General features: G+C 47.2%; 1 protein-coding gene across 1 annotated transcript in view; it reads left to right on the forward strand.

The window, feature by feature from the left end:
- Positions 1 to 24,704, forward strand: part of CCDC7 (coiled-coil domain containing 7) — a 297,769-nt gene that overhangs the window by 96,464 nt on the left and 176,601 nt on the right. Inside the window, 4 exon segments of the mRNA XM_083379044.1 lie at positions 9,377 to 9,496; positions 11,579 to 11,674; positions 19,467 to 19,586; positions 20,595 to 20,720. Coding sequence (XP_083235170.1) covers positions 9,377 to 9,496; positions 11,579 to 11,674; positions 19,467 to 19,586; positions 20,595 to 20,720 — 462 coding nt within the window.

The raw sequence follows: 24,704 nt of genomic DNA on the forward strand, positions 1-24,704 counted from the left end.
GCAGATCCGAAGTGACGTAGAACTGAATGGCCTCCACATGGGTACTGATGGCCATACACACGGGTTGCGTGGCGGCCGTGATAGGCCCGGACAGGAGCACTCGACCATCGATGGTCTCCACAAGCATGGGCGGATCCACTGGACACTGGGGAACAGCCCATTTGGCCACAAAGGCCGAATCCATAAAGTTAGTGGTAGCCCCAGAGTCAATTAAGGCATGGACCGGAATCCCCTCTGGCTTGCCAGGAAGGATCAGTCGTGCCTCCAAAATCAAATGCCGTGGAGGTTCACAGGCACCGTCGGAACAACGTCGCTCGGTGTGGATGTTGTGGGTCGCCCGATCTTTCACACCGTCTAGATCGGGCTCGGGCCGTTTCCCGATAGCAAAGCAGGGGACTTTCTCGGGGCAGGCTTGGTCACTGACGCCCGCTGACGCTTCTTCGGGCAAGAAGCAGCCAAATGTCCAGGGTCCCCACAGTAAAAACACAACCCCTCCGATCGTCGTCTGTCCATTTCCGTCACCGATAGACGGGACCTGGCGGCACCCAGCTCCATTGGCTCCTCCCTCTGGACTGGGGGCTCACGCACAACAGGGGCGGCAGGGGTCTGTGGGGTGGCACGGCGACTCTTACGCTGCTGCAGCCGGGCATCGATCCGCAGACAAAGATGGATCAGCCCATTCAGGTCTGAGGGAATGTCCACGCGGGCCAGCTCATCCAACATCTCCTCTGACAAGCCATCCTGAAAGGCATCCACGAGCGCAGCCTCATTCCAGGCGGAATCCTGGCTAAGCAGCCGGAAATCGCTGATATAGGCCTGTAGAGGGCGCTGACCCTGCCTCAAAGCTTTCAGGCGTCGGGTGGCCGTCTGCGCCTTAATCGGGTCCTCGTACATGAGGCGCATATGGTCACAAAACCCCCCAAAGTTATCCAACAAAGGGCTAGGCTGTGCCAACAGAGGCGTGCCCCAACGAGCTGCATCTCCCGACAGAAGGCTCAATACGAATCCCACCTTATCTCGGTCAGTGGGGAAATCAGCTGCTCTCACGCTGATATAAAGCTGGCATTGTCCCAGGAAGGCAGGAAACAGTTCTGGATTACCAGCAAATTTATCCGGCATAGCTATCTGACATTTCCTCCTGGGTGGGGGGGCAGCATGTACCTGAGCCTGCAGTTGTGCCACCTGAGTGGCCAGCAAGGTGAGTTGCTGGTTGAGCTGGACATTCTCGGCAAGAAGCTGCTCCATCGTAGTATTAAGGGGTGGGTGGCTGAAAGCAAACTGTTCTGAACCAGCCCTCTTCTCGCACCCCTAATCAAAAGAAGAGTCTGGAAAGCGTCCAAGACCAAAAGGCTTCTGCCAAGTTTTAATTACACTGTTACAAGAATACAAGAGCTTGACTTCTCAAACGGAAAAGTTGCTTTCAGCAACCAGCCCCTCCCCAAACACTTCTTTTATAGAGAGCTCAGGGCGTGGTCTCCCTGTGCCTCCTCCCGAGGAGTCCCATAGCCTTTCTTTGTTTGTCCCTGCTCGTCTGCCTCCTGCGTCGGGCGTCCTTGAACAGGGCCAGCTGTGGGTCATCATCCTCCGCACTCTCGGGCTCACACAGCTGAGAAGAGGTTCCCGGCTGAGGACTCTGCAAAGTCTCCAAATCATCATCAGCCGGTTCGTTTCCCTCCTCCCCCACATCTGAGTCCTCCGATACATCGGACCCGGCTGTCGGACCCACAGGCTGGCCCTGAGTCACAACACCAGGTGCCTTACCCACTTTTAATTGTTTAATTGCTAAAATAATTTCTTCAACAGTTATGAATTGATTCATTCCTTCCCTTTGCTCTTGTGTAAGTACAGGGATATTCACACCGTGTAAATATCTATCTATATCTAAACCTTGAGTTACATCCCTAACATATAATTTGGAATAAAATTCAACAAAAGCCTTTTTAATAAAATTTTGCTGAAACACGTCTTTGCCCTTATATTCTATCTTATCTATATTACGTGACTTTTGTTTTTTCCTTAACAGATAAGCTAACCACCTTCCTGACTTATTAGCATTACAAAAAGTATTATGTTTTTCATACCGTAAATTAGTTGCCACTTGGTCTGCCATCAATATTTTAAACTGCCCTCTTATTTCTTTCACCCTCTTATTAGATGGGTTCAAAATAAGAGCCTTCTCTTTCATCTTTATTTACTCCTCTAACTCTCTACGCTTATATTCCAAACTACGTCTATATTTATTATCCAAATATATTATCACTCCTCTCATATAAGCTTTACTTGCATCCCAAACCATTTCAATAGAAGTACCTTTATGCATATTTGTTATAAAAAATTCTTTCATATATTTTTTACATTCTTCCACATTTTCTTCATATGTAAACAAATTTTCATTTAACCTCCAAGATCTCCTATCTCCCTTTCCCTTGTCCAATTCCATCCATACTGGGCTATGGTCTGATAAAGTTCTTGGACATATCTTAATCTTCTTAACCCTGGAAAAAAATCATTAGTAGTCAAATATAAAATCAATCCTGGAAAAAGATTGATGTCTATCAGAAAAAAAGGTAAAATCCTTTTCATCCACATTTTGTTCTCTCCAAACATCTCTCAATTCCAAATCATCTTTCATATCAAAAAAGATTTAGGCAATCTAGCATGATTTGGTGTGCTTTTAAAAGGTCCTTTTTTATCTTTCTGCGTATCCAGCACTCCATTCCAGTCTCCCATCAAAATACACGATTTATAATCCCATTGAATTATTTTATTATGTGAAAATTTATAAAATTCTCCTTGCTGTTGATTAGGTGCATATAGTCCAATTAAAAGTATTTTCTGCCCTTCTATTAAAAGTTCAATTATAATATATCTTCCTTGTTTATCTGCTTCAATTAGATTGGCTGATAAATCCTTCTTCACATTCCTTCTTTTTTTCTGAAGCAGATGCAATAAACTGAGTGCCCAATCTAGAATTTATCAAATATTTTTGATCAGATACACGAATATGCATCTCTTGCAAACATATAACATCATTTTTAAATTGTTTCAAATACTGAAATATTTTCTTTCTCTTTTGCGGTGAATTTAAACCATTAACATTCCAAGTTAGAAACTTTGTTGCCAACTTTTGCGACATGAAACTTTCAGAGTGCGTCTTGCAGATCCTCACACACCTGCCTCTTTGGTCGCGCACCTCCCACTGCTTCACTATAAGTAAATTCTTGAGTTGTAGTTATAGATTTCTGTTGTTCTTGTTCTTGTTGCTTTCGTCTAGCTGTAGCCCGTGTCACTCTTTGAGTCTTAGATTCTTCTAAGCCGGTGGGGTGGTAACGAATCGCACTCCCGCTCATTGAAGACGTCCATTAAGTCGGAATAAACTCGGGGCACTTGCACCATCGAGTCCTCCGCAACCCCGCATACCTTCTCCCGCGACCCTATGTCCTCCGGCCCCAGGAAAGAATGGTGGAGAGGGGGCTCGGGGCCCAAACCCACCCGGAGATGGCGACAACCTCCCTCCCACCAAATCGTGGGACCCCATTTATCAAGCCACGTAAGGCCCAGGATAACAGCTTCAGTCATAGAGGGCACCACAATGAAACGCAAAGTCTCCCAGTGGGCCCCCAACTCCAGCCGGACTGGTTCGGTAACATGGGTGATAGGGGCTCCCCCCAGGAGCGACCCATCCACTTGCTGGAAGCGAAGGGGGTTTACCAGGCGTTGCAACCGGATACCCACTGCAGCCGCTGTTTTCCGGTTGATAAGACACCGGGTGCTCCCAGAATCGACCAAAGCCCTAACTGGCCGCCTTTGCCCAGACACTGGGCTCACCAACACCACCGGGAACGCGAAGGGACACACCGGGGCGCTTACCATCGGATCCTCCTCCAGCTCCAGATCCTCAAGGTCCTCTGTTGGTGTGGGCTGGGTGGTTACGGGTCCGGTCGCCAAGGGAGTAGTCACCCGCCGGTCGTCATCGACTGCCTGATAAGCAGTCCGGGACCGCCCCGAAGTCTTCCTAGTGGACAAAGCCCGTGTCGAGGTCGCAGGGGGAGCCATTCGGGCTGGCGGGAGCGGGCATTCAGCCGCCCGATGACCTGGCTGGTCACATCGGAAACACCTGATACCAGAACGTGGTGGCTGTACGGAGGGGGCTTTGGACGCCGACAAGCCAGGCCGCTCCTCCACCTTCTTTTCGGCCGGCCTACGGGCTCCGGTTGCCCCCTCAGGTCGTCCTCGAATATCCTGCAAGCCAATGTCCAACTCAACAGCCACCCGGTACCAGTCCTGCAGACGGGCCGGCACCCCCCTTACCACACAAGCTCGTCGCAGGGCACTGTCCAGTCCTGCCTTGAAGTGGTGCGCAAGAAGGCGTTCAGGCCATGACCGTAACCTCCCGGCCACTTTCCGGAACTCCCCAACATATCGCACCGCTGGTCTTCCTTGCTGGCGCAGATCCAACACTTCGGCCTCGGTGCGGAGCACCCGTGAGATATCTTCAAAACGGGCCCGTAGAGCCTCCAGGAAAAGACCAAGGTCCCCGAGCTCACGGGCATGGTCGCCGTATAAGTCGGCCGCCCAGACCGCGGCCTCTCCTTGAAGACACGCCGTCACGGCCACTACCATTGCCCACTGGGACGTATAGGCTGGTCCGTACTGGTCCATATGATTAATCACCTGGCCCAGAAACATCGCCAAACGGTCTGGATGACCATCATATGCCGCAGTCAGGGGCGGAGGGCCCCACTGCAGCCCTGGACCCCAAGGACCCAGCGGCACCCCCTGGATTGGAGCCCCCCCAACTGGTCGTGACGGTTGTTGTCTCGGTCTTCCAGTCACGCTGTCCCAAGGAGCCGTGCCACTCGGTACTGCCGTTGCGGGAGCCGGGACCCCAGGACCTCTACGAACCTCAGGCTGACGGACTGGCCCCTGATACCTTGGGCTGTCCATACGGAAGCGGGGCGGACTAGACCGCCGGGCAGGGGCCCTTGGGAGGGACCACTGCCCCTGGTCTGACTCTCCTGGAACAGTCCAAAACTCAGGCTCCCGGCCCCTCACCTCCCCGAACCGCTCTCTGAGTACCTCCATAGTACGGCTGCCCGGAGCGGTGGAGTAGCTCCATTCTGCACTGCTGTCCTCCATGTAACACCGCTCCCTCCACTCTGTAGACGCACCTTTAGGCCGGGCCACCTGGCCTTGGTCGAGTCCTCCATAGTCCCCATCAGAGTGTGGCCACTGATCACTGCTGCGACCCCTCACTCCAGCCTCCTGAGGTCCCGGACCAGGGCCGTCGAGTGGGGGAGGCCTTTCCTTCCGCCGCACCGAGGGCAACGCCTCCTCCCCCACTTCCACCGACTCCAGGAGCCCAGCCGCAGCTCCAGCTTCCTCCTGCTCCCCAACCAGCGGCGCAGCATCCTCTGTACCTTCTGCCATAGCAAACACCCAGGAAGAACTCTCCACAAAGGTTAAAGGAACGCTGACTTACTTTCAGGGCCCGTCCGACGATTCACCCAAACAAATGAAACCGGAACGGGAGCTGGTTCTTCTAAGCCACGTTTATTGCTTCATAAACAAGAGCCCGAAGATTGATGAAGTCAGCGTTGATTTTACAGCACAATCAACGCTGCTAAATAGCCAGTAACGGCAACACCCTCCACCACACCCTTAATTATCCCACCACGCCCACACCCAACTTAACTACCACCCCCTACAGTATCCACCCTTTGGCACCCGCCCCACCACCATTGCAGCCGGTAAGCCACCCCCCAGCCCAAACCACCCTCCTTTCCCCCAGAGCTCCGCATACTTTCCTTTTCCCCCTCATCTCTCCGGTCTCTCCAGTCCGACGAGGGCTGTGCCTCGAGCCCCTCCCTAACTCGCCGGCAGTCTCCACCTCCCCTTGAACCCTCCTGGCACCCGTCCTTGTCCTGCCGTTTGAGTTGCTCCTTGGCCCTCTGGTCTTTTGCTCTGCGACGGCATCCTTGCCCTTCCCCCCAGCTCCCAAATGTCAGCTGGCCGCTCCATGGCCTTGCACGCCAACCGCACTCCCTCCCGACTTGCTGATCACTTCCGGGAGTCGGCAAGAGCGGCGCGGCGCTGTGGAATGTGCTGGCAAGCGGGCCCCAGGCTGGGAGGCTGCAGCCGATGCCTCGTGGTCGCTGCTCTCCGTTCCGGGCGCCACCGAGGGAGGAGGAGCGAGGAAGACGCCGCCGGGAATCCCTGGAAGCCGGTAGGTTGCTTTCTGGCTTCCCCGGACGTTGGGCGGGCGGTTGCTGAGGCGCGGAGAAGGCCGAGCGTTGTCCCGGCCGTCTAGGAAGATGCGGGCACTGGCGCCTGACTCTGGGGCCTGGCGGGGCGCTCCGCGGCCGCCGGCGGTGATTTTCGGGCCCGGGCAGGCCGCTCCGCGGCCCCTCCGTATGTCGGGCTTGCCAGGCCCGACAGTCACTTTATAACCCCGTTTCTTCTTTCCACTCAGTCTTTTATTTTGTTTTATTTCCCTTGTCATTTTGATCTTCACCATTCTCTCTGGCAATTCACTCCCGCGCCATCTTCCTTCCTTTCTTTTAAAATACACCGGAGTTAGAGATCATATACTTGCTATTTCAATATTCTCCTGCACAGCTCTGCCTGCCTCCAAGTAATCCAAAGTACGATATTGATTGCAGGGATGGTTGCAGCGTCCTGCTCTGTTCCAAAGCCTTAGATCAGAGGAGTCCCCGAGTCCGGAGCTGATTCAGGCTCTGAGGGAGCTCTCATCCTTCAACCCCCAGAATAATAATTCTGGGGGTCTAGGGGAGCTCTACCCCTACCTGAATGCTCACCCTCCCCTCTTCTCCTGAGGGGAGGGTTCCCAAACCGCAAAACAGCTGATTGTTGCTGTTTTCGCGATTCAACGGAAAACAACGGGGCTGATGGTCGAAACGACTGCCATCGACGGAGCCTTGACACCTGGAAGTCTAGAATTATGCATCTTGTAGAGATAATTATATTGCATTAAAATCATTGTTAACTTATAAATGTTATTCATATTTAATTTCAAGATTTATAAGACTGCCCAATTCAGACTCTGAATCTGGCAGTGTACATCATAAACACAATAAATAAACAAGAATTAAAACCAAGAAAAATGTTAATAGTGATAAAAATGTGTATAAAAAGAAAAATTAGAGACAACCAGATACTATATATCGTGCTTTGCACGTTTGGGAGGCACAAACCAGCTTTACGCTGCTCGTGTTCCGAGAAGCCAGCTAGATCGAGCTTGCGGCCCAGTGGAAGTACTGCGGGTATCTTGGTTTCCTCCCCTATCTGCTCTCTTATCGCCTGACCCTCTCCTGACGCGGAGAAGAACATTGCAGCCAGGATTTCTTGCCATTTTACGACTCTACAGGCTTTTATGCCTTGGATTAATAGCTGCTGATTCTTTTGCCTGCCTCCCCCCCCAAAGGATTCAGAAGGGCCCGGGTACAAAGCCACTGTGGGAGAGTGGCCTAGACTTGCCATCTGCTACCTTCCCTAGAGGTGAGAGCTCTAGGCGGTACGCCTTATCCCGGCCGTGCGTTCCAGGCTGCTTCCTTGAGGGAGGGTAGTTTCCCCGCCGCCTTGAAGGAGGCAGTGGTGAGACCTCAAGAAGCCTGCCTTGGACCCAGCTGTATTAAACAACTTCCGTCCGGTCTCCAACCTTCGCTTTCTTGCGAAGGTTGTTGAGAGCGTGGTGGCGCATCAGCTCCCTTTGTTCCTGGAGGAAGCTGACTATCTGGACCTGTACCAATTGGGTTTCAGGCCCGGGCACAGCACGGAGACGGCATTGGTCGCTCTGGTGAATGATCTCTGGACGGCTCGGGACAGGGGTTATTCCTCTGTCCTAGTCCTATTAGACCTCTCAGCGGCTTTTGATACCATCGACCATGGCATCTTGCTGCGGCGTCTCAGGGGATTTGGAGTGGGAGGCACGGTCCTTCAGTGGTTCTCCTACCTCCTGGGATGTTCGCAGTTGGTGTTGGCAGGGGGACAGAGGTCGACCTCGAGGCCTCTCGTTTGCGGAGTTCCTCGGGTCTGTCCTCTCACCTCTCCTCTTCAACATCTATATGAAGCCTCTGGGTGAGATCATTCATGGTTTTGGAGTTTGTTATCATCAGTATGCTGATGATACCCAGCTTTTCATTTCGACCCCAAACCACCCCAGTGATGCCCTCAACGTGATGTCCTGTTGCCTGGAGGCAGTCCGGGTCTGGATGGGGAGGAACAGGCTTCAGCTCAACCCTGACAAGACTGAGTGGCTGTGTGTGTCGGCATCTCGGGAAATTCACATCATTCCATCTCTTACTATGGGGGGTGAGTCATTACCCCCCGTCGATAGGGCTCGCAACTTGGGAGTCCTCCTAGATTCACAGCTTTCCTTGGAAGATCATATAGTAACTGTGACTAGGGGGGCCTTCGCCCAGGTTTGCCTGGTGCGCCAGTTGCGGCCCTATCTAGACTGGGATGCCTTGCGTACAGTCACTCATGCACTCGTGACCTCTCGGTTAGACTACTGCAACACTCTCTACATGGGGCTTCCCTTGAGGACCACTCGGAGGCTCCAACTGGTGCAGAATGCAGCCACGCGAGTTGTGTTGGGGGTCTCCCGATACTCCCATGTTACACCTCTGCTCCGTGAGCTGCATTGGCTTCCAGTTGCCTTCCGGGTGAGATTCAAGGTGCTGGTTATGACCTATAAAGCCCTACATGGCCTGGGTCCGGAGTACCTAAGGGAGCACCTGCGGCCGGCATTAACTTCCCTCCGTCCAGTGCGCTCCCACAGAGAGGGCCTCCTCAGGGTGCCACCAGTCAGAGAATGCCGGCTGGTGGCCCCCAGGGTGAGGGTGTTCTCTATGGGCGCGCCTGACCTTTGGAACCGTTTACCGGTTGAGCTCCGGACGGCTCCCGACCTTCGCTCCTTCCGACGTGATCTAAAATCTTTTTTATTTGAACAAGCCGGCCTGGTGTGATGGGTTTGGGGTTTTAATTACTGTTTTTAAGTAATTTATTGTATTCGGGCACAATGGTTTAATCTGTTTTTAATTTTTGTATTCTGTATTTTTGGTATTTATTGCCCTGTACACCGCCCTGAGTCTTTCGGGAGAAGGGCGGTATACAAATTAAATAAAATTAATTAATTAATTAATTAATTAATTAAATAAATAGTACATAGCTATATATTAGCTATGCGTGATTCACCACAGAATAAGGTAAACACATTAACAGCACAAACCATGGTGCTTTAGAAGTTAGGAGAGTTTGGATTCATCAGTAAATCATATATTTTGTATATTAAAACATTGGCATTTTGGCAGGATAGGGAGTTTTATAGGCAGTTTTATTTTATGTTTATTTTTAGAAAAAGATATTAGGAAGCTTTCAGAAAAAAGAACCCAGCTACGGGCAAATGTGGAATTAAATATGAAAGATTTGGAACAAGCCCGGGTTCTTGCATCTACCCAGCCATCAGAAATTAATGGTAAGTAACAAAAGAGCTTTTTGGTTAAATGGGAAATGATCCAAATTATTTTTCGCAGAAGTAAAAAAACTTAGTGGATACATCTTGACTGGTCTCCAAATGCTAATCATACTTTGTTTTCTATGTCATCTGTCAACTTAGACTAAGTTTAAAACAACATTGAGTATGATTTTCTCTATGGGAGTAATTAGAATGGCCATTATTCACTGTAGGAAAATGTGAGGATTGTTAGCTGAAAAAACTAGGTTTTATGAAAACTTAGAATTCATGTTCTGTTTCAAAAAAAAGATGTGAATGCTAATCCCTCTTGAAACAGCCAGCATAAACTCAAATGAAATGGAATAAACAAACTACTTTTATTTCATGCTTCCAATGTCAATAACTCACGGTTACAGCACTGTCCATTCGGAATGCAAGAGTGTAATTTGAAGTCCATCTCATTAGGTGAAAAAATGATGATCTTTCCATCTTGTGCAAAGCTACATGATAAAGATGGAGCGAGATCCCCAGCACTGTTCCAGCATTCCCATGTCCACATGATCAAAATTCAGACATTTGGCAACTGCCATGTATTTATGACAGTTGCACTGTCCCAGGGTTATGTGATCATAACCCAGACAGCTTCCAACAAACAAAGTCAATGGGGAAAGCCAGATTCAATTAATGATCACATCATTTACTGAACAACTGCAATGATTCTCTTAACAGCTGCAGGAAAAAAGAATGTAAAATGGGGCAAAAATCACTTCACTTTGCTTAGCAATGGAAATTTTGGGTTGAAGTGTGGTTGTTAGTAGAGGACTGTTTGTACAGGGTGTTAGATGGGTCCAAAGAGTTAAGGATCCAGAGAAATGGTCACTATTGATAAAGCAGCAAAACTTGCAGAAGGGAGTAGAAGTTAGGGTTAGGGTTTAGGGTTAGGGTTAGGGTTAGGGTTAGGGTTAGGGTTAGGGTTAGGGTTAGGGTTAGGGTTAGGGTAGGGAGTAGAAGTTTTTAAATACTGCAAATTTCATAGTTACTAACTACAAAACATAAAGATTGTTTAAGGACTTTTGAAAGTATGACTGAGTCTGTTAAGCAAGATTTGGTTTTCTTGGAAGGGAGAGTTGAAGAAAATTTGCAAATGTGGAAGAAAAAAAAGGAATCTCTACTAAACAAGCAAGCATAAATGCAGTTGTTAATTATTGTTCCACTATATTTTGCTTTCTGAAGCCAATCTCAACTATTATATAAATAGTATTATAACATCATAGAAAATCTAAAAGAAACTAAAAGAAGGATAATTGAGGACTGGGCATTTTTGAAGAAATTGAAGGAATTATCATATTCATCCTTGATAAATTGAGGGGAGTTATGTAGCATTCTGATATTTTAAAACAATATTTTTTAACCTTGGCAACTTTACGATGTGTGGATTTCAATTCCCAGCAAGTTGGCTGGGAAATTCTGGGAATTGAATTCCACACATTTTAAAGTTGCCAAGACTAAAAAACACTGCTTTAAAGGATGTCACACAGAAGAGAGTTATAGCTCATTCTTTGTTGATTGAGTTACTTAAAAGGCAGATTGTAACTGAACTGGTCTAACAAAAAGTAATTTGATAATGGCTTACTTATCCTGAATGATAGAGGCTTTCAGTTGGATATGTTCAAGTAGAAGCTAGGCAGCTATCTATCAAGAGTGCTTTGAGACAGTATGTACTGACTTTGTGTGCTATCTTTGGGAATGTATGGAAATTCTGTTTTACGAAAGGATTTTCTCTATTATTTATTATTTAATTAGTTTATCCTGGCCATTAATTACAAGAGGAGGAAGTGGATTAACAATCTATGCAAGATTGTATTGACTTTATTTGCAACATACGTAGATTTCTACTTTCAGTTACTTGTGAGTCATGTTAGAGATGGTATAGGAATAAATCTAATTTTGAGTTTAAATTCTTTCTACAGCTATGAAAATTCTTTTCACAGAATGATATATGTTTATACAAATATGGTACTCAATTTAATGCTTTTTTGCTTAATTTTCATATTAAAAGCCCCAACACTTGAATTATTTAAAGTATGTTTTCTCTTTTTATAGAGAACAGAGTAAAAGAATTGGAAAAACAAGGAGCACTATTGGTTGATAATCTGGAGGCAAATCAACAAGAACTTGAAAGTGCTAGATTCATTGAAGGTACTTTAGCAAAAGAAAATAAGTTTAATACAAAACATAAATTGTGATAGGTTGTTACAGGCAAAGTTTTAACAGGAAACCGATGTGATCTAGTAGACCAGCTCTTTTTGCAAACAAAGCAAAGAAATGGTTCACTGAGAAACTACCAGAGGACTGGAAAAGAGCTAATGTGGTTCCCATCTAAAAAAAGAAAGAAAGAAAGAAAGAAAGAAAGAAAGAAAGAAAGAAAGAAAGAAAGAAAGAAAGAAAGGGAAAAAAAGAAAAAGAAAGATACCAGAAATGACAATCAACCTAATAACAAAACCTGGGTAGATCTAGGAAGATAAGTAAGCAGGAAAAGATATCATTAGAAGCCAATATTGGTTTGTCAAAAACAATCATGCTAGACAAATCTTACTGCATTCTTTGACAAAGTGACTAAATAAGTGGACTAGTGAAATACTGTGGACAACAAGCATAACAAACTTCTTGGTAAGATAGAAAAATGTGCATTAGACAGCAGCACCATTAGAAGTATCCGTAACTGCTGACTAATTACACTCAACATGTAGTCTTTAATGGAGCTACATCTACATGGAGGGAAATATGCAGAGGAGTACCTCAAGGCTCAGTTTTAGGCCCAGTATTATTCAATATCTTCATCAATGATTTAGATGTGGGGATAGAAGGGGAACTTGTCATATTTGCAGATAATTACAAGCTGGGGGGAACAGCAAACACTTCAGAAGATAGGCACAAGATCAAGAAGGATCTTTATAGGTTTAAACACAGGGTCCTATCCAACAAAATGCAATTCAGTGGTGAAAAGAGTAAGATATTATACTTAGGCAAGAAAAACAAAGTGCACATACAATATAATAGGTAGAACCTTAGTCAGTATCAGTAGCTGTTTGAAAGATCTTGAAGTTCTAGTGAACAACCGCTTAAAATATGAGCCAACATTTGCTGTAGCTGCCAAAAAGGCCAGTCCTAGGGTGCATTAACAGAGGAATAGTATCAAGATCACATGAAGCATTAGTGCTGCTATATGCTGATTTGGTAAGACACACTTGGAATACTTCATCCAAGTGTGGTCACCATGATACAGAAAAAGTTGTTGAGCTTCTAGAAATTAGAATTAGAATTCTTTATTGACCAAATGTGATTGGACACACAAGAAATTTGTCTCTGGTGCATAAGCTCTCAGTATACATATAAGCACCAAGTGATAAACAATGACCATAATCATCATAAAATACATTCATCATAAATTATAAGATACAACACTCAGTGATAGTCATAGGATACTAATTAGGCAATCAACATAAATCATACTAGGATACTAAATAAAAGAAAATAAATTGTAAGTTACAAGTGCCAAAATTATAATTGTAAGAAGATAAGGAAATAGGTAATAGGAAAGATGAGAAGGATAATAGGAATACAGCCCTAATAGGTAGTTTGACAGTGTTGTGGGAATTATTTGCTTAGTGGAGTGATGGCATGGGGGGGAAAGTGTCCTTGTGTCTCGTTGTTTTGGCGTGCAATGCTCTATAACGGGTCGGCAACCGGAAAAAGGAAAAGAGCCACTCAGAACCAGTTCCGTCACACAAACAAAAAAGTGGGAGCCGCAAAAAGTGTGCGCGCGTGCGTCCAGCAAAAAACATTTTGCGCATGCGCAAAATATGAGGCACCTGCGCGGCGATGGGTCTCCCCTTTGGAGAGGTGCGCGCCGTCGCGTCCGGAGACCTGCCGCGTTCGTCAAACAGGGCCAGGCCGGCGCGCGCAGGGGGGAGGGGGCGACGGGGGCTTTTCTCCTAAGAACAGTGGCTTTTAAAAGTGGGAGGGTCAGAGCGCCACGGGCAGGTCCGGAGAGGCGGGGGACGAAGTCCTGCTTGCCTGGAGGGGGGGCAGAGAAGCGAGTTGCCAGCATCCCAAAGAAGCCCGGCCAGGAAGCCCGCCCCCCGCTCGCTTTTCCGGAGGGGGGCAGAAGGAGGGAGCACGTCCCTCCCTTCTTTGTCTGCTCCGCGGCTGCCCTGCGGGAGGGGAACAACGCCTCGCGTGCCCAGCCTGGCCCCTTCGCAGGGGGCGAGAGAGGCGGCGTTTGGGCTGGGCCAGAGGACGAAGCCGGACCATGCGAGCTGCGCTCCCCCCTCCCTCCGAGCAGAAACCCGGTCCTTGCTCCCGAGGATTTGTGAGGCTGGGGGAGCCGCCCTTCCCCTCGTTTGCCCCGGCGGACGCTCCTGGCGCTGCTGCTAACGGGTGCGATTCCAGCCAGAGGTGTCAGAAAGCCGCCGCCGTCCTTGGGAGAGGTGCGTGCGCACTCTCCAAACCGCCGCCATCCCGTTTGCACAGCTGCCATGTTCGTCAACGCGGCAGGTCTCCGGGCTTCCTTCGGGGGGCCTTTCATTCCTGTACAAGGGGGAAGGGGAACTCTCTGTGCTTTTGTGTGTGCGTGTGTAAAGCACGAGAGAGGGAGGAAGAGGGGGGGAAAGCGAGATCTCAAGCCCCAATGTTTCCTGCCTTCCACTGCCGGCGGCCGCCCCGCATTCTTAGCATTCCTAGGCTGTGACTCTGAGGTCGTCGTCGCCGTCTCCGCTGAGCAGCGCCGCTTGGAAGAGAAAGGGAGCAGGACAGGCACGCTCGCCCCAGCGGAGTGGCCGGCCCTCGTTTTAGTAGCGAGACAGTAATCGCTCCCCTCTGCCCCCCCAATGCTCCCGGTTCTCCCGTTCGCCCGCCGCCCCGCTTTCCTTCCTGAATTTTGTGCTTCCTTACCCAACTCCAAACTTTCTCTAGCGCCCCTGTGCTTTAGGAGGGGGAACCAAAGGCGGAGCCGTTTCTCTCTGTCCCCCCCTGCTTTTGCCGCTCCCCCACCCAACCAGTATCCCGCTTCTCCTTCCTCGGCAGCTTTGCAGATGAGCCACACACACACACACACACACGCACACAGAAAAGCACAGAGAGTTCCCCTTCCCCCTTGTACAGGAATGAAAGCCCCCCCAAAGGAAGCCCGGCCTCTTCACCGCACCTTCCCTTCCAAGCGGGAGCCCCACAGCAAATGACCAGCGTTTGGACAGCGTGTGAATGGGCGAGCGTCGCCATCCCCAAACAACGCAATTCCTTGCAGCGATGTGGACAAGAGGGAAAGGAAGCCCAGCGGCCGGACCACGCTCCCGCCCCGCCTCCCCAAGGGCTCGTGCGCGTTACCTAATGGCTTGCGCGCGGCCTCTTGCGAGATTGCTGCCCCTCGTGAGCCCGCTGGCTGATGCTGGCTCCGTCTCTCTCTCTTCCTTCCTCCCTCCCTCCGTCCCTCCCTCCCTCGGTCTCCCCCTCCCCCTTTTCCAGCTCAGCCCCACGTCACCAGGAGACCAAACGGGGACATGATGGCAGAGGGGAGGAGACACAGGAAGCGGATCCAGGTACCAGGCTGGCTTATCTCCTCCCTCTTTTCGCAACCGCTCTGCGGGATGAGTTTCCCTTTTCCTTCTGGCTCACCCCCCCGCCCGGTCACCCTTCCCTCCCTCCCCCCCTCCGCCTCCTCCGAGGCCACCGCCAGTCAGCATCTCTCCTGCCGTTTCTGCGACTTTTCCGTCCCCCCGCCGCCGCTCCCCCTTCCCCGCGGGGCCGGCCGCATCCAGCGCCTTCTTCCTCTGGAGGGGAAATCGTGGCCCCTCCAGTTCCCGCTTCTCTGGGCTGAGCGCCGCCTTGAAGGTTTGGAGAGCTGCGCGCATACCTCTCCAAAGGTTTGGAGAGCTGCGCACGCACCTCCACCCCTTCGGAGAGGTGCGCGCGCACCAGGCGACTGGGAGCCGCAGGAGATGGCTCAAAGAGCCACGTGCGGCTCCGGAGCCGCGGGTTGCCGACCCGTGCTTTATAACAACTTCTTGAGGGAAGAAGTTGAAATAGTTTATGTCCAGCATGTGAAAGCTCTCTTTCTGGCTCGTGCATTATACAGGTCCTCAATGGAAGGTAGACTGATAGCAGTTGTTTTTACTGCAGTTCTAACTATCCGTTGAAGTCTGTGTCTATCTTGTTTGGTTGCAATGCCAAACCAGATAGTTATAGAGGTGCAAATAGCAGACTCAATAATTCCTTTGTAGAATTGTATCAGCAGCTCTTTGGGCAGTCTGAGCTTTTTGAATTGATGCAGGAAGAACATTCTTTGGTGTGTTTTTTTGATGACATTTTTGATGTTAGGTATTCATTTTAAGTCTTGAGATATTATAGAGCCTAGAAACTTGAGGTCTGTACTGTTCACATTGTGTTGTCTAGTACAGGGCTTTTCAACCGGTGGTACGCGAGCACCTGGCTGGCGGTATGTGGCGTCGGATCTGGAGTCCCAGCTGAACAGCGGTGTTCTCCTCTGGTTGGTGGCTCAAATCCGGAATCTCAGCCAGGCAGGAGCCCGGGATCAGCGTTTCTGAGAGTGACTTCTGAATGCCTGGCTCACTTAGCAAGCAGCCTCTTTTCTACAAGCAAGTGAGATGGGTGGAAGCCCGGGATCAGCTGAGCCGCGCTCAGAAATCGCGCTCAGAAACGCTGATCCGGGCTGCTTCCCGGTTCGCTTGCGGAAAAGAGGCTACTTGTTAAGTGACCTGGGCAGCAGCCCGGCATCAACATTTCTGAGCTTGATTTCTAAGCGCGACTCAGCTGATCCCGGGCTCCTGCCCAGCTCACTTAGCAAGCAGCCTCTTTTCCACAAGCAAGTGAGCCGGGTGGAAGCCTGGAATCAGCTGTGTAAGCTGCTTGCTAAGTGAGCTGGGCAGGAGACTGGGATCAGCTGAGTCACGCTTAGAAATCGCGTTCAGAAACGCTGATCCTGGGCTGCTGCCCAGGTCACTTAGCAAGCAGCCTCTTTTCCGCAAGCGAGCTGGGCGGAAGCCTGGGATCAGCTGAGTCACGCTTAGAAATCAAGCTCAGAAACGCTGATCCGGGCTCCTGCCCGGCTAACTTGCTTGCGGAAAAGAGGCTTCTTGCTAAGTGAGCTGGGCAGCAGCCCAGGATCAGCGTTTCTGAGCGCAATTTCTAAGCGCGACTCGGCTGATCCTGGGCTCACTTAGCAAGCAGCCTCTTTTCCGCAAGCGAGCCGGGCAGGAGCCTGGGATCAGCTGAGTCACGCTTAGAAACGCTGATCCCGGCCTGCTGCCCAGCTCACTTAGCAAGCAGCCTCTTTTCCGCAAGCAAGTTTGCTGGGCAGGAGCCCAGGTGACACTGGCGCTTGCGGCTTTTCCGCAGCACAGACCCTAGGGCTGCTTCGTTCCCACTTGGCCTCTCACAGGACCCGGGCTGCCTGCAGTGGTGGGAAACGCAGTGCTTCTTTTTCTGCAGCAGTGGAGTGCAGGCGTCGCTTGGGAAAGACTCTGCGAGACGCGTCTTTGCAGCAGGTTCACTTTCTGTTATATATCGGAGGTTTGAAAGGCAAGCTGCTCCCAGGGCGTAAAAGTAGAATCCAAACGGTATGAGTGATGCAGCTCTCCGACTCTCTGCTTTAGGCTAAAACAGTCTCAAAGTTGGGTCCAGAGATTACTTCGCCCGAAGGAAGGGTGACTTGGTGGCGATGCGGGTTTGTTACCTTTGGAGGAGGGAGAAAAGCGTGAGTCTCTTCCTTCGGGCAGGTGCAAATGTAACTTAAGAACGGTAGCAATGCGGCCAGAAATGGGTATCTCTTGACAGCGCTGGGGAGAGCTATGGGAAGAACGATGTACATGGAGAGGATTGGGGAACCTGGCTCAATCACTGTGCTTCGGTAGGGGAAAAATGACTGGGAGTAGTAGCCGGTTCGTAATGTATGTGCCTGAAAACAGGAGGTGAACCGGTGACCTCTCCACCCTGCCTGTGTGCATGCGCAGAGGCTGAGGCGCAGGTGCTCTCCTCTGCCTTTGTGCGTGAACAGGCAGGGCTGTGATGTCAGTGGTTTTACTTTGCCCGGCCACTCTGTGTGGATGAGAATGCACCGCTACCTGCCAAAACCAGGCTGGGATCTGGGTGGCGTAGCACAGGATGGAGGGAGGGAGGGAGGGAAGGAAGGAAGGGACAAAGAGGGAGAGAAGGAAAGGAAAGAAAGAAGGAAGGAAGGAAGGGACAATGGGAGAGAGGGAAGGCACCCATCCCAGTCCCACTCCCCTCCACCAGAGATCCACGGATCCCCCCCCCAGGCACCCACAATCTGAGTGATGACCTGGCCATTGATCACATGACCCTGGGACACTGAATGTTATAAGTATGAATCAGTTGCCAATCATCCAAATGTAAATCACATGACCCTGGGGATGCTGCAACAGTCATAAGTGTGAAAAATGGTCACAATTCACTTTTCAGTGCCATTGTAACTTCAAACAGTCACTAAGCGAATTGTTGTAAGTCGAGGACTACTTGTACTTTATCATTTTTTTTCCTTTTTGGGGGGGTCAAGTTTTTGACACCTTGCTGCGTAACTGGTGGTACTTGGATATTGCCTTATTCTAAAAGTGGTACAATGGGTGAAAAGGTTGAAAAGCCCGGTTTAGAGCAGAGCTTTTCAACCTTTTCACAGATTGTACCACTTTTAGGATATGGCAATATTTGAGTACCACCATCAGCCTACCAAGCTGTCAAAAACTTGATGACCAAAAAAAGGGGAAAAAGTGATAAAGTATAGCTAGTCCTTGACTTACAACAATTTGCTTAGTGACTGTTTGAAGTTAAATGCCACTGAAAAAAGTGACTTATGACCAGTTTTCACACTTATGACCATTGCAGCATCCCCAGGGTCATGTGATTTACATTTTTACATGCTTGACAACCGATTCATATTTATGATGGTCACATTGTCCCAGGATGATGTGAGCACATTGATTTGTGCTTAGATTGTAAGCCGCCCTGAGAAGGGCAGGATATAAATGGGATTAAAATAAAAATAAAAATTTTTTAAAAAAATTCATTTTTCAGTCTTCTGACAAGCAAAGTCACTGGGGAAGCCAGATTCACTTAACAACTGTGTTGCTAATTTAACAACTGCAGTGATTCACTTAACAAATGTGGCAAGAAAAGTCATAAAATGGGGCAAAACTCATTTAACAAATTTCTCACCCCTCCTCCTTTTATATCTTGTTCTCTCCCCCCTCCTTCTTTTATATCCTCTCTTCTCTCCTCTTTTATATCTTCTCCCCCTTCTTTTATATCTTTTCTCTGCCCTCCTCCTTTTATATCCTCTCTTCTCTCCCCCCTTCTTTTATATCGTCTCCTTTCCCCCCCCCTTTTCTCTTCAGTGCACTTCCAGCTTACTGCTCTCAAGGCTGTGCTTCTCTGTCTCTCTTTTGCCATCCCCTTCTCTTCCCCACTGTTGTCTTTTTTCTCTCCCTCTCCCGCTAAAGCCTGCTACTTTTATAGCCTTTCCTTTCTCTCTCCCTCCTCCTTTTCTCTTCCTGGTGCACTGGAAACACTGATCAGCTGTAGCTGCTTGCACTCATCCTGGGCTCTCAGCAGGACCCAGGTAGCACCACACGCAGCTCCAGTTGAATCTCCACCTGAAGACTGCATGGGGCTGCCTGCCACCTCCAAGGCTGCTGCCAGTCAGCTGGAGCTGCGTGCACTAATCCTGGACTCTCAGCAGAACCCAGGCAACATTTCACACAGCTCCAGTTGACTTTCCCAAAAGCCTGTGCGGTGCTGCTGCTGCTTCACTTCATCTGTTTTCACACTTGTTTCTTTACACTTTTTTACAGTGCTTTTCAACCCGTTGTGCGCGTATCATATGCCAGGTGCTGACGTACCACCAGTGGTATGTGTACCACCAGTTAAAAAGCCCTGTTTTAAAGTATTTCTTATTTTGTAGAGAAGAAGCTTGATAAACTGGCAAAACAAAACCTATCTTTGCTTGCAATTTTGAAATCAAATGTAAAGGAACTAGAAGAAGCTGAGACTCTTGCAGCTACCCAACCAAGCATTATTGCTGGTAAGTATAGTCTCTACATAAGTCTAATTATAAGACTAGTAGAAATGAAAACCAGGATGTGAAGTGCAAATGAAAGATGAAGCAATGTCAGCATGACTCTGTTCTTTGTTTTCCATTAATTCCATAGCAAGCATTCAAATATAATCAGAAGTACTAAGGCTGTGGAATTTCCCCCCTTTGTGAGACAGTTCCTATTCTTTCTAGCATGCTACAACAAATGAAGTAAAATTTATATTTGTAATTTAGATATATGTTTGTATATCCTTTTTGCTGAAATATGATGTGAATGTGTCATACAATAAACAAAGGAGAGATTGCGTACAGAAGTCAGTTACTTTTTTCTCTGGCAGAGAGATTGGAGGGAAAGTGTACTAGAAGCTTTTTGTGTAAAATACCTATAGTTCCTAGCCCTGGACTGCAGATGTAGCATGATTGTATAGCTTTATACAACCGAAATCCGGATGGCCCCCGACCTCCGCACCTTCCGGCGCGAATTAAAAACTTACCTGTTCCAGCAGTCCGGCCTGGCCTGATAGCCCTAATTGGGGTCCCAGTTTGTATTTTACTATTGTTTGGTTTTCACTATTGTTCATTCTGTATGCCTACCTTATTCTGTACACCGCCCCGAGTCCCTCGGGAGAAGGGCGGTTTATAAAAACAAATAAATAAATAAATAAATAAATAAATAAGCATTGTAAAGGGTGAATGGTTAAGATGCAGAGAAAAGCTGTAGATGGGAAATTGAGATAGCCTTGTCTCTTTCCAGTCAGAAAGCACAGTTGTAATCATGTGATTTCACACATAGCAACACTTCACTTAGTGGCAGAGTTGCCAGTACCAAATAGGATTGTTAGGTATCTTTATTACATAGTAGTCTTTATTACATAGTAGTCAGGTAATGTATTTTTTAAAATAAATTATTAGATAATAAAAATGCTATTTAGTCCAAAATTAATATTTTCCAACACAATGAATGCAAAATGTAGGAGAAAGTATCTGTTTTCACAGATTTAAAAATAAAAGAATTAACTGAATTAAGAAATGAAGTGGCTCAGCATTTAGAACAAAATCTGCAGAATATCCAAAGGGCATGGTCTCACGCTCCAGGACTTACAATTGAAAGCAGACTTCAAGGTGAGTATATCAGAGGTACACAAAGAACTATTGGTATCAGAGCTCTTGCTGAGAACAAATGAAAAATTAACAAATATAACTTTAAAACTGTATAATCCATAAACTTATATATTCAGGGAAATAAATGTATGCAACTAATTTACCAAACTCCAATCTTTGGAGTTTGGAAATTGAAATTTTCATACTACTCAACTGTACAACAAACATTTATGCCATCTTTAGAATGATGATACTTTGGATCAGCAACTTCTGTACATTTAACTAAATCAATTCCCTTCTTCTCTTTAAAAAATTTCTTTTACGCCTTGAATGGGGTCTTTGACAGATGCTTAGATTATTATAATCAGTTATTGCTCTTATTTTGCATGTACTTACTCCAGTTGTCACAGTCTGCTCTTAATGTATTTCAATGGCACCCCACCTTTCTTGCTATTTCTCTTGTTAAACAAAAATTAACTAGTGTTAAGAGTTAGTGTTAAGGGAATACTAATCTTCAACAGCTAATATCAAGTTAAATCAACTAGATTTTAAGACTTTGCATACTTTGGTTGCTCTGAAAATGTTAAATTTTATTCTTGGAATTGTATTTTACTATCTTGAATCTCTGGATAGATTCAGTTATTTTTTGTTAAAAAGTCTGTCTTTAAAGAAAACAGTTATGAGATTTTATTAAATTTTAAACCATTTTTAGATTTCTAAACAGTCTGTAAATTACAAGTAAGACAGTTTAAAAAGGGATTCATTGCAATAAAAATATCTTGTATAAAAATACGGTAGCATCAGATTTCTCACTTTTCTACCACATACAAATGCAGAGATTGGAAAACCACTTATCTGGAACAGTATAAGATTTCCTGCTTGAGCAGCGGGTTGGACAAGACTTCCATGGTTCCTTCCAACTCTATTATTTTGTTATTGTTTGGGATAGTCCCTCACTAGAAAATATAAGCAGAGCCATGTTTATTTTGGTAGATGAACTTCGGTATATGGTCATTCTAATATTTTAGGCAGTATCTATCTGCTTACAAGACGGACAGGTCATAGCAGAGAGTTCTGACAAAACGTGATCCACTGGAGAAGGAAATGGCAACCCACTCCAGTATCTTTGCCATGAAAACCCTATGGACAGTACCAAAAGGCAAAACGATATGACGCTGGAAGATGAGCCCCTCAGGTCGGAAGGCGTCCAATATGCTACTGGGGAAGAGCAGAGGGCTAGTGCTAGTAGCGCCAGAAAGAATGAAGCGACTGGGCCAAAGCCGAAAGGACGCTCAGCTGTGGATATGTCTGGTGGTGAAAGGAAAGTCCGATGCTGTAAAGATTTTTTCTCCATAGGAACCTGGAATGTAAGATCCATGAATCAAGGAAAACTGGACGTGGTCAAACAAGAGATGACAAGACTGAACATTGACATCTTAGGTATCAGCGAACTAAAATGGACAGGAATGGGTGAATTTAATTCAGATGACCATCAGGTATACTACTGTGGGCAAGAATCCTTCAGAAGAAATGGAGTAGCCTTCATAGTCAATAAAAGAGTAGGAAAAGCAATACTGGGATACAATCCTCAAAATGACAGAATGATCTCAGTTCGAATCCAAGGCAAACCATTCAATATCACAGTAGTCCAAGTCTATGCCCCAACCACCAGTGCTGAAGAGGATGAAATTGACCAGTTCTATGAAGCACTACAGCACCTTATAGAACTAACACCAAAAAATGATGTTCTTATCATCATGGGGGATTGGAATGCTAAAGTAGGAAGCCAAAAGATAACTGGAATAACAGGCAAGTTTGGCCTTGGAGTGCAAAATGAAGCAGGGCACAGGCTGATAGAATTCTGTCAAGAGAATACGATGGTCATAGCAAACACTCTTTTCCAACAACCCAAGAGACGGCTCTACACATGGACATCACCAGATGGTCAACACAGAAATCAGATTGACTATATGCTCTGCAGCCAAAGATGGAGAAGCTCTATACAGTCAGTAAAAACAAGACCAGGAGCTGACTGTGGCTCAGACCATGAGCTTCTCCTTGCAAAGTTTAGGCTTAAACTGAAGAAAGTAGGGAAAAGCACTAGGCCAGTCAGGTATGAATTAAATCATATCCCTGTTGAATATACAGTAGAGGTGACAAATAGATTTAAGGAATTAGATCTGATAGACAGAGTGCCTGAAGAACTATGGACAGAGGTTCGTGACATTGTACAACAGGTAGCAACCAAAACCATCCCAAAGAAAAAGAAATGCAAGAAAGCAAAATGGCTGTCTGAGAAAGCTTTGCAAATAGCTGAGGAAAGGAGGGAAGCGAAAGGCAAGGGAGAAAAAGAAAGATACACCCAATTGAATGCAGAATTCCAGAGAATAGCTAGAAGTGATAAGAATGCCTTCTTAAATGAACACTGCAAAGAAATAGAAGAAAACAATAGAATAGGGAGGACCAGAGATCTTTTCAAGAAAATTGGAGAAATGAAGGGAACGTTTAATGCAAAAATGGGCATGATAAAGGACCAAAATGGCAGGGACCTAACAGAGGCAGAAGAGATTAAGAAGAGGTGGCAAAATTACACAGAAGAACTATACAAGAATGAGCTTAACGTCCCTGATAATCACAATGAGGTGGTCACTGACCTCGAGCCAGACATCCTAGAATGTGAAGTGAAGTGGGCCTTAGAAAAGCTGAGCAACAACAAAGCTAGTGGAGGTGACAGTATTCCAGCTGAGCTATTCAAAATCTTAAAAGACAATGCAGTAAAAGTGCTACACTCAATTTGCCAGCAAATTTGGAAAACTCAACAGTGGCCACAGGATTGGAAAAGATCAGTTTACATTCCAATTCCTAAGAAAGGCAGTGCCAAAGAATGTTCAAACTATCGCACCATTGCACTCATTTCTCATGCTAGTAAAGTCATGCTTAAAATCCTACAAGCTAGACTTCAGCAGTATGTGGATCGAGAACTACCAGAAGTGCAGGCAGGATTTCGAAGAGGCAGAGGAACTAGAGATCAAATTGCCAACATACGCTGGATCATGGAGAAAGCTAGGGAGTTCCAGAAAAACATCTACTTCTGCTTCATTGACTATGCTAAAGCCTTTGATTGTGTGGATCATAACAAACTGTGGCAAGTTCTTAAAGAGATGGGAGTACCAGACCATCTTATTTGTCTCTTGAGAAACCTATATGCGGGTCAAGAAGCAACAGTGAGAACTGGACACGGAACCACTGATTGGTTCAAAATTGGGAAAGGAGTCCGGCAAGGCTGTATACTGTCGCCCTGCCTATTTAACTTATATGCAGAGCACATCATGAGAAAGGCAGGGCTAGATGAATCAAAAGTTGGAATTAAGATTGCCGGAAGAAATATCAACAACCTAAGATACGCAGATGATACCACTCTAATGGCAGAAAGTGAAGAAGAACTAAAGAGCCTCTTGTTGCAGGTGAAGAAGGAGAGTGCAAAACTTGGGTTGAAACTTAACATTAAGAAAACCAAGATCATGGCATCTGGCCCTCTCAATTCCTGGCAAATAGATGGGGAAGAAATGGAGGTAGTGACAGATTTTATTTTCCTGGGCTCCAAGATCACTGCAGATGGGGACTGTAGCCAAGAAATTAAAAGACGCTTGCTCCTGGGGAGGAAAGCCATGGCAAATCTAGACAGCACACTAAAAAGCAGAGACATCACCCTGTCAACAAAAGTGCGTATAGTCAAGGCTATGGTCTTTCCAGTTGCAATGTATGGTAGTGAAAGTTGGACCATAAGAAAGGCTGAGCGCCAAAGAATTGAGGCCTTTGAACTGTGGTGCTGGAGAAGACTCCTGCGAGTCCCTTGGACTGCAAGGCGATCAAACCGGTCAGTCCTAGAGGAGATCAATCCTGACTGCTCTTTAGAAGGCCAGATCCTGAAGCTAAAACTCAAGTACTTTGGCCACCTAATGAGAAGGAAGGACTCCCTGGAGAAGAGCCTAATGCTGGGGAAGA

Source organism: Vipera ursinii, assembly GCF_947247035.1.
Source record: "Vipera ursinii genome assembly, chromosome: Z".
NCBI classification, from domain to species: domain Eukaryota; kingdom Metazoa; phylum Chordata; class Lepidosauria; order Squamata; family Viperidae; genus Vipera; species Vipera ursinii.